Source organism: Bidens hawaiensis, unplaced genomic scaffold (genome assembly GCF_021521415.1).
Source record: "Bidens hawaiensis isolate Kalapana, Puna unplaced genomic scaffold, B.hawaiensis_p1.1 tig00013803_1, whole genome shotgun sequence".
Lineage (NCBI taxonomy): Eukaryota > Viridiplantae > Streptophyta > Magnoliopsida > Asterales > Asteraceae > Bidens > Bidens hawaiensis.
Genome location: NW_027492178.1, coordinates 167255 through 177438, shown reverse-complemented (window position 1 = coordinate 177438; position 10184 = coordinate 167255). Strand labels below are relative to the sequence as shown.

The 10184-nt window shown below is 36.0% G+C and overlaps 2 protein-coding genes across 3 annotated transcripts; one reads left to right on the top strand and one right to left on the bottom strand.

Moving 5' to 3' along the window:
• The first annotated feature begins 650 nt into the window (after positions 1 to 650).
• On the top strand, positions 651 to 4874 carry LOC143544923 (autophagy-related protein 11-like). Of its 2 annotated transcripts, XM_077036901.1 has the most exons (6): positions 651 to 1992; positions 2207 to 3224; positions 3267 to 3647; positions 3712 to 3929; positions 4030 to 4243; positions 4319 to 4874. In XM_077036901.1, exons 1-6 carry the CDS (start codon positions 1037 to 1039, stop codon positions 4628 to 4630), a joined length of 3099 nt encoding a protein of 1032 aa, XP_076893016.1. In that variant the 5' UTR covers positions 651 to 1036; the 3' UTR covers positions 4631 to 4874. The 2 variants fall into 2 exon arrangements, with proteins under 2 accessions (XP_076893016.1, XP_076893015.1); XM_077036900.1 differs by having other exon boundaries at positions 2207 to 3647.
• Positions 4875 to 5524: 650 nt separating this feature from the next.
• On the bottom strand, positions 5525 to 8329 carry LOC143544906 (uncharacterized). Its single transcript, XM_077036885.1, has 2 exons — positions 6327 to 8329; positions 5525 to 5651 (listed from the first exon to the last, which is right to left on the bottom strand). Exons 1-2 carry the CDS (start codon positions 7152 to 7154, stop codon positions 5628 to 5630), a joined length of 852 nt encoding a protein of 283 aa, XP_076893000.1. The 5' UTR covers positions 7155 to 8329; the 3' UTR covers positions 5525 to 5627.
• Positions 8330 to 10184: the final 1855 nt, after the last annotated feature.

The window sequence follows — 10184 nt, the reverse complement described above, 5'->3', positions numbered from 1 at the left end:
TGACATATCCAGATAATATTTAATTATTTTATATTAATACATAAACGAACGTTCATGAACATGAATGAACGAACGGAACATTTGTTCATGTTCGTTCATTTAATTAAACGAACACAAATTTTGTGTTCATGTTCGTTCATTTATTAAATAAACGAACATAAACGAACTTTCTGCCGAACGATTCACGAACAGTTCACCGAACATTCGGTTCGTTTACAGGCCAGCCAATAACCATTTGAAAGATTAAAATAAAAGAAAGTTAAATCATTAAAAGAAAACGTGATGATAATAATAAAACACACAATCATGCTACAACTCTACATAGTCTCCATCATCATCATCATCCAAACAAACATAATAATATTATTAACACCAAACGACTCAACCCATCAACAAACAATCGCTTACACACACACACACACACACACACACACACACACACAACCTATACATATACACACACACACTCATTCACCCTGCTAATTAACAATCCCCTGTTTTTCCCCAAAATCTCAAATTGGCCAAAAAGCTTCAAACTTTTTAATAATTTGAGTAATTTTGGGTTTTTATTGACAGATTCTTGGTGGGTTTTAAGAATCTTGGATTGATTTCAATGGTGGGTGCTGATTGATATTAGGTTCTGTTCTCAAATTAGCTAAAAAGCTTCAAACTTTATAACGAATTGAGTTTCAATTTGTGTAATTTTAGGTTTTTATTGACAGATTCTTGGTGGGTTTCAAGAATCTTGGATGGATTTCAATGGTGGGTGTCGATTGGTATTAGGGTTTTGTTGATTTAAAATTAGGGTTTTTGAAATTGGGTATTTTTAAGTGGTGGGTGTTGATTTAATTTGGGGGTTTGTCAAGATTTGAGCTGAATTTGTTTGCAGATTTTGGTGGTGGTGTGAAGTTAGCTGGAATTGATCGAATTGGCCGAGGGTAATTTGGTCTTTTTCCTTGTTTTTATCAGTTTCTTGATAATATTATGGTGCATGATTATTTGTGGGATTGAATTTGGGATTTTGGGTTTATAAAAGATGAGTTCAAGTGAGAATGTTATACAAAGGGGGAACCTTTTGGTTCATATAGCCGAAAACGGGCATTCTTTCGAGCTCGATTGTGACGAATATACCCTTGTGGAATCAATCCAACAGTATTTGGATTCTGTTACCGGGATTCGGTTAAATGATCAGCTTCTGTTGTATTTGGATATGAAATTAGAATCACAAAATCCACTCTCGGCGTATAAACTCCCGTCCGATGATGGCGAAATATTTTTATTTAATAAATCGAAAATGCGGAGTAATTCGGCCCCACCGGAACCCGAACAACCTGAAGAACTTGAATTATCGGAAAACAACTATCCCGACCCGCAACGACCATCATCGTCATCACATGATCCACATCCGTTGGATGAAGCGCCTGATCCCGCTTTAAAGGTGTTGCCATCATACGAAATACAGTTTAGGTACCATTACCAGTTCGGTGACACAATTTACCAACGTACCGTTATGAAATACGAAGCGTGCGAGCGGCTTGCACGAGAGCAACGGGTGCAAGAGAAAGCATTAGAGATAGCCAGGGGTAATTTGGACCATTTTTATAAAATGATCCTCCATAACTACACGGATTTCGTTAAGTGTTATTCGCAGCAACAGCGGACTCATTCGAATCTTCTGGTGAATTTCGGGCGGGATTTGGAGAGGCTTCGGGCGGTTAAACTGCTGCCCGTGTTGCAGACTGCTGACCGGAAGTGTTTGTTGGATTTTGTGAAAGAAGATAATTTGCAAAAAATGGTGGATGATTGCAGTAACTCTCATAGGCAGTTTGAAAGTAAAGTTGGAGACTTTAAGAATGAATTTGGAGAGTTAAAACGAAGCACCGAGCATTTGTTTTCTTGTAATGCTTCATTACTCAGTAAGGATTTGGAGAGAGCGGTTAAGGAGCACAAGCGCCATATTGATGAGCAAAAAAGTATATTGCAAGCTTTAAGGTCAGTTTTATACTTTTATTATACAATTAGAATATTTTGCAGCTATATATATTAGGGGGTGTTTGGATTTGTGTTTATCCGATAATATGTGGTTAAACAGATTCTGATGTTGTTTTAATCACAAGTCCAAACGCTCCCATATTTCTTAATGTTTTATTTTTTTTATACAAAAATGTTATTTTTTTATTAACTTGAAATATATGCATTAATGCAGCAAAGATGTTGGCTTGGTGAAGAAACTCGTGGACGACTGTTTGACCAGTCAACTCTCCAACTCTCTCCGTCCTCACGATGCTGTGTCAGCATTAGGCCCGATGTATGAGGGCCACGACAAAAGTTACCTCCCCAAAATGCAAGACTGTGAGCGGGCCATTTCCAACCTGTTAGTCTTTTGCAAGAACAAAAAAACCGAGATGAATACTTTCGTTCACAAATACATGCAAAAGATTGCATATATTCAGTACACAATCAAAGACGTAAGGTACAAGTTTTCGGTTTTTACGGAAGCACTAAAACGCCAAAACGATCAGTTTGAGCATTTGAAAGTGGTACGTGGAATCGGGCCCGCTTATCGAGCGTGTCTAGCGGAAATAGTGAGGAGAAAATCGTCCATGAAACTTTATATGGGAATGGCAGGTCAATTAGCCGAACGCCTTGCAGCCAAACGGGAATCGGAAATAAGGAGAAGAGAAGACTTTCTGAAAGTCAACAGTTTGTTTATGCCTCGAGATATATTAGCATCGATGGGGTTATACGATACACCTAACACTTGTGATGTTAATGTAGCTCCGTTTGATACTAATTTACTCGATATTGATATTTTGGATTTGGACCGTTTTGCCCCTGAGCATTTAGTGGGAGTTGGTTTTAAGAAGGGTTCGTCTTCAATGTCTCGAGATGTTGAAGAAGGTTCCGAAAGCGGGCTCGAAAGTTATAATGATTTTGTGGAAGATTCTGAATTAGTAGAGATTGCGGGAACGAGTAAATTGGAAGTTGAAAACGCAAAACTAAAAGCCGAGCTTGCTTCAACGATAGCTATGCTTTGTTCGGTTTCACCCGAAACCGAGTTTGAAGATAATGAAGTGGGAAATGCGTTAAAACTATCTGCTGAAAAGACTGCTGAGGCGCTACGGTTAAAAGACGAGCACGAGAAGCATTTGGTCAATATGTTGAAAGTCAAACGTATGCAGTGTGAATCATACGAGAAGCGAATTAAAGAGCTTGAAAACCGGCTGTCGGATCAGTATTCTCTAGACCAAAAAGTTAATAAAGACGCGCTATCCGAGCCGATGGACGAAGCTTCTTATGCTTCAAGTTCATTACTTTTGAAATCGGGAGGTGTTGATTCGTCTGAAACAATGAACCCTAATTTGGATTCATCAATGGTGGAACCGACCCGTGATGAAAAAGATGAAAAGGAAGCTATGGTGTTGGCCACAAGCTCAACCGCCGATTACATGCCACCACAGCTGAAAAGTTTGACCGATGATGAACCGGTCAAAGGTAGTGATCTCGTGGCGGAATTGCAGAATTTGGTTACTGAGAAGTCAAATCAGTTAAACGAAATGGAAACGAAGCTTCGGGCTGCAGTCGAGGAGGTTACGAGGCTGGGTAGCGAGCTGGATATCAGTCGGAATCTTTTAGAAGAATCTCAGGTTTCATATTTTGTGTTTTCTTAATAATTTATTGTTTTTTTTCTTATTTTTTTTGTGCTATTAGATGAATTGTGCTCACTTAGAGAATTGTCTACACGAAGCGAGAGAAGAGGCTCAAACTCATCTATGCGCAGCAGACCGTAGGGCGTCTGAATATAGTGCGTTACGCGCGTCTGCTATCAAAATTCGCAGCCTTTTTGAAAGGCTAAAAACATGCGCTTCTTCAAATGGTGTCGTCGGTTTTGCTGACTCATTGCGCGCTTTAGCTCAATCTCTCGCCAAGTAAGTCCTCACAAATTTATAATTTCTACTTTTAAGAATATTAATTTTAATGTAACGTTTATTTTGAACACGTGATAATATGATTTTGAACCGTGTTTAGTTCTGCAAATGACAAAGGGGACGATGGTATTAGCGAGTTCCGTGAGTGTGTACGCGTGCTCGCAGAAAAAGTCGGTGTGTTGACAAGTCAACGGGCTGAGCTGATTGAAAGGTACAAAAAAGCGGAGACGTCACACGGACAGCGTTCAAAGGAGTTGGGAGAACAGAAAGATTTAGTCAAAACTTTGTACGCGAAGCTTCAATCCGAAAAACAGGTTTATTTTAACAAAACTACAAATAGTCAGATAATATTTATTAATATCAGAAACGGCTAATGATATAATTTTCAGGTGAATAAGGAGAAGATATCATTCAGTCGGTTAGAGCTTCACGAGATAGCTGCGTTTGTACTTAACGCAGCCGGACACTACGAGGCGATAAACCGAAACTGCACCTGTTACTATCTTTCTTCAGAGTCGGTTGCGTTATTCGCGGACCATCTTCCGCACCGACCATCTTACATCGTGGGCCAGATCGTGCATGTTGAGAGACAGACCGTGAAGTCCGTGGACGCGGGCCAGTTTAACCCGTATGGTTTACCGGTTGGTTCTGAATATTTTGTGGTGACGGTTGCTATGATACCGGATACTGCTGCTTCCTGATCGTGAACACTCGGTAAGATATGATGGAAGAATGTGAAGAACCGAGCCGAGGCCAATGTATATAGTTGATGATTTAATGGAAGAATCAGAAAGTTACTTGATTGAATTTGGTTCAGTTATTGTGTACATTTGATGATGATCATAACATGTTCAGTTGTATATATTATATATTATGAACACTTTAATCTGATCATGTAAAAGAACTTTGTATATTATCTTGATGAAAAATTGGAATTAGTATTATGTAGAAGTTAGAAACGACGCACTTAACACAACTACACAAGTATCAAATATGAATATTAGGATCCATTACAGGTTAATTTTATGTCATTTGTGCATATATTAACAACTAGACTAAACTTCGGTTTCGGTTATTTAACCAAGTCAAGTTTGAACTAGAATTTATTTAAACTAAATGAACATGTAAAAAGAATCGATGACATCAAATGGGAAGTGAATGAATGTTAACATATACGTATATCGGTATCATTGATACGTATACCCAACCCACGCGTATACATATAAATTGCAATGGGACAATTGTTGACATAGATTATTGCAAAAAATGATGTAATGAATATGATTATAACAGATATGTATACATAATTACAAAATTGATTTACTGAGTTATGCAAAAGATAATTAGATATACAGCAAAAGTAGTGAGAGATGAATGTATCTAATTTGCCTTGTGAACATGTATTAACCACCAAACCTCTGAATTAATGTGATGTTAATATAAACTGCAAGTAACAAATACATGATTATATACAAGTATGAAGCTTATACTAAAAACATTACTCTAAACATAATCAAGTCACTAGAACAACTCACTTTCCTCGTGTTAATAAGATCAACACACGCGGTTCCTTGACTTCATGTCGATACAAAGCAGTTAGCAAAGACTCGTTTTTTGTTACATGACAAACGTTAGCAAGATTCTCGTATATGGTACATTATGTCATATCCACAATCTCGGTGGCGATTATGTAGGCAGTCAAATCCAGAGATCCCAGAATGCCTATGTCCATGAATCAACAACCACTCGTTAACTAACTAATTAACTAACAAACTAACTAACTAAAATAGGAATGTTAAATGAGTTGGGTCCGCGGGTCGAACCCAACACGAGTTTTGATGTTTACATGAACACGACCTGTTTACCCTAAAACTTTAGTTTATATTACCTTTTTACACATTAACACTCTAAAGTTTACTAATTTACGACCAAAAATACAAATTTATTTAAAATAATTACCTTTAAACTACAAGCTTGATGCTTGATTCTTGTTTGCCTTCTAAATTTTAACATAAAATATACCCTTATAGTTTAAGTTATGACATAAATCATAGTTTAAAAAAAATATATGCATAAAACTAAACGTGTTCGCAATTTTGACCCATTTAGCTAAACGTGTTCGCAGATTCGACCCAAGACTGTTTAGACTAGACTTAAACCCACAAAAATGTTTTAGGTTCGTTTCCGGTCATAAATTTGCACCCGAGGTGGATCTCTTGCACATTATATAGATAAAAGAAAAAATTAGCTAAAAAGCAAACGGTTTGACTAGGTCAAGTGTTCCAAATATACACCTGGCCGGTTTTGACTCGTATAAAAGGAACATGTTTAGACCTAACCCGTCTAACCTGTTACCAAACCCGACTTTTAATATGAACACAAAACAGTTTAACATACCTCTTCAAGCCGAAGCATGGGTAAGTCATATTTTGAAGACGACTCCTTGCCTTTTGTTTTTCTACTTCTAATTTCAGCGTGCATCTTATCAAGTTTCTCGTTAATCTCGTACAACAGTCTCAACTCACGTCCATCTCTCGGCATAGCCCTTTCGCGTCCTACATTGTGTCCTACAGTCTCGGTTTCACCACTACTTATCTCAGTTGTTTTGTTAGCCTGAACCGGAGTCAAATGACAGTCAACGTCAATACCATCTCCAACCAAACTCACCTTTCTGTTCTTATCTATTGGAAGTAAACCTTTCTTTACAGGAAAAGCAGTCAACTTGTTGACTTTTTCGTCGTCTTTAAAGATCGATTTCCCCTCATCTTTACACGGGCTTTCTTTAGAACACGGTTTCGTAGGTAATTGAGAAAAAGATGGCAACTTTTTTACCTTTTCATCGTCTTTAATGACTGATTTACCCTCATCTTTACAAAGGGTGTCGTCTTCTTCAATCTGTGGAACTTCAAACACGTCACACACGCTCGGTGAATCCGAATGCATCTTCTCGTCTGTTGACTTTTGTGAAGACTCTGCAACTTCCATTTCATTCATCTTTGCAGGAATTGAAGAACTTCTCGAAGGGTATGCAGACGTAAAGCAAAAAGAATTGTCTACCGATATCTGTCCTACAACTTCATCTAACTCCCGAATCTGCTCCAAATACGAAGTAATATCCACAGTTGACGAAAACTGGGTTCCCAAACGCAATTCAAAGTTTTGATTATGTTCTTCTTCGTGCGTACTTTCTTCAACTATTTTAGCAATCATATCAGGATCATCCATTATGGACCGATCACGTTCTATATGACCCTTTTTCGTATTAGGCAACGTTAAACGTCTTGGAGGCGTTGCAGAGCTCGTTTCGCCTGCTAAACTCCCGTTTCTTTGTAACAAATTCTCGGGAAACTTGAGTTCGCGGACTCCAATATCATCAATCCTAAGCTTAATAATCTGTATCTATACGCTTGAACTTGGTAATCTAGAGATGCGATTTCCATTTCTTTATGGTACATAATTTCTTCAAACGTTTCCATTGATTCTTCCGCGTGATTCATCTTCTCTTCTGCTAATCTTTTGTACTGTTCGGCTTCCATTTTTACCGCAGCTTTTTCGCCTTGAAGACGCAGGATCATCGACATTGCTTCATTCGCTGCAGTGGCTGCAGCTTCTCGTTATACGTCTAATTCATGGTATAGTTTTTGTAGAAGCCGTTGTTGTGTACAAAGAGCGTCTTTTAAACATTTACCATTCGGGTCTACCACCAATGCTGGATTTGAATTCGGAATTGGAACTGGAACCGGATTCGAACTTGGATCCGGAACTGGAACCGGAACCGGATTTAAACTTGGAACCGGAACTGAAACAACCGGATTTGAACTTGGAATCGGAACTGGAACCGGAACCGGACTTGAACTTCGATTCGGAACCGGATTTGAATTTGGAATCAGATATCGATTCGGATTCATCGTGTTCGTTTTCAGGTTATTCGGATTCTCAATCTTCACAGAGGCAATTCAACAAGCACCTGGTGTGCATTCGAAACGATTACCGGATTCCACCAACCGAGATACAAAATTTAAAATTAAAGCAACACCCAATTGATAACAAAGCTACACCAACATACATCAATGATCAATCTCCCAAGTTTCAGGCTATTTAAATTCAAAATTTCTCAGAGGCAATAACACAAACACTTGGTGTGCATAAAAAAGAAACAAGAGAGAAATGGGATTAGGGTATCAAAAGCCAACCCCCATGGATCATGGGTATATGGCTTTTGATAAACACCTTATAAAAGAATGTTCTTGTGTCTCTCTTTCAATGTTTGAACATGTAACAAAATTGAATCTTTTTGCTTAAAATTGGCCTTGTTTTTCTTAATTAAATCTTGCATATAATAATAATAATTATTATTACAATAGTTTCAGGGATGCAGATTCTGTAAGATTTGGGAATTTTGTGTGGGGTTGAGAGTGGTTTTAGTTTGTAAGAGATTAATAAACGGTTAAGGTCGTTAGTTTTTTGGTAATTTATCCGTTATTTTCTCAAAAAAAAAAAACATTGATTTGTGTTTGAATTTTATAGACTAAATCCAAGTTATAAGGATGCACTAATAAGGTTATAATTTATAAACTTATAATAGTGGTACGAGTTTACGAGTCACGTATAGTTAATAGTTTTGATTAGTTTTGAGTCGAATCTAATATATTATTTAATAAATAAAACTTTCTAGTATCACATGTTATCACTATATTTATTTTTACAAAATTTTCACTCACCTCTCTCATATTAATTACATTTCTCTTTTTAATATTTTATTTTCAATTTTTAATAATTCCATCTTAATTTAAAAGAATTAATATCATCATAAATATGTTAATTTATTTAATATAAAATATATTGCATTAGTTATTAATATTAGTTTTTTATAAGTAACAAATACGAAACGGGTGAGTTTCTTTAACCGGTTAAAGTATCAAACATTGTTCATGTCAAAACAATTTAAGATTAAAATGAGTTTTGGTCCACGAGTTGGTTTAAAAAAGTAGTCATTCAAAACTAAGTTTTGATATAGAAAATAACAAATAAATAATTTATGATTTATGAAGTTACTAATAACTTTTTATTTTTAAATTGCGTAATGTGTAATTATTTTATCGTATAATATATCTTTATATATGTGATACATTTTTTTTTGTATTTCATATTATGTTATTATTTTAAAAAAAATTACTTATTCTAACCCGTGTGCTACACGGGTAAGTAACCTAGTATGTGAATATGTTTAGGCGCACGACTTGTGTTCAGATCAATTAAACGGATTTATAAGTCGATATGCCCTCAAGTTTTAAGGATTGCAAGATCTAGAAGATTTAGTAGTTGTTTGAATTTACGAGTTGTATAGCTTAAATGGGTATGGATTAATATAAGTTGAATCAGTGAACTTGTTTTAGGTGAATAGCTTGTGTTCATGTCAATGTAACGGATTCATAAGTTGTTATGTCCTAAGATTTTAAGGATTGCAAGACCAATAAGTTTTTGATAGTTATATGGATTAAGAATCGTATAGTTTAAATGGGTTTGAATTAGTTTTGAGTTGAATTCTCAAACATGTTTAGTTGAACACTAGCAGTCTGTGTTCAAGTCAACCTAACGGATTTGTAGTTAATAGTTGTCTGGATTTAAGTGTTGTAGTTTAAACGGGGTGTGCGTTGAATATGTGAACATGTTTAGTTTAATTATGAATAAAAATGTTTGTATGTTACAACTTTTCAATTAATAACGCCTTGGGCTATAAGTAAGGATGCCAATCGTGTTAGATTGATAAGTTTGGGTAAGTGATTAAATTGATGAAGCCTAACAAGACCTATATATTTCTTTGTGTCAAGGACAACAAACATAACCTCTGACATACTTAAAATTTTGTAACTTGAACACGACCAATGTAACCCTTTTATTTAAACTTGGTGATGAATTGACATTTTGTATTAAGTGTTAATCAAGTTATAATGGGTTAGAGACTTAGGGTGTTTAATGGCTCATGAGTTACCAAGTTGTAAATGAGTTCCAATAAAATGGGTAAACTAGTTGAAAGGTTGGCCTTATAAAATATATCCATATGTGCTTTATATTGGTTTCTTAAAAAATAGGTTGATTGTAGATATAATTAAAGTACATTGCATTTTTCGTTCTTGAGATATATAGCAGATTTCATTTTTGACCTTAAATTAACGAAATTATCCATTATTTACATACGCTATAAAAGTGTACATCATTTGGTCCATCGAACGTTTCCCACTTTTTAAGAGCTCT

What these genes read in the sequence shown, in the direction of transcription:
- LOC143544906 (XM_077036885.1), bottom strand. Translation starts at nt 7,154, where the DNA reads ATGGATGATCCTGATATGATTGCTAAAATAGTTGAAGAAAGTACGCAC. An exon ending in CCATGCTTCGGCTTGAAGAG is followed by an intron (nt 5,652 to 6,326) that starts GTATGTTAAACT and finishes TCATGGACATAG; the next exon opens with GCATTCTGGGATCTCTGGAT.
- LOC143544923 (XM_077036900.1), top strand. Translation starts at nt 1,037, where the DNA reads ATGAGTTCAAGTGAGAATGTTATACAAAGGGGGAACCTTTTGGTTCAT. An exon ending in ATCTTTTAGAAGAATCTCAG is followed by an intron (nt 3,648 to 3,711) that starts GTTTCATATTTT and finishes TTGTGCTATTAG; the next exon opens with ATGAATTGTGCTCACTTAGA. An exon ending in AGCTTCAATCCGAAAAACAG is followed by an intron (nt 4,244 to 4,318) that starts GTTTATTTTAAC and finishes TATAATTTTCAG; the next exon opens with GTGAATAAGGAGAAGATATC.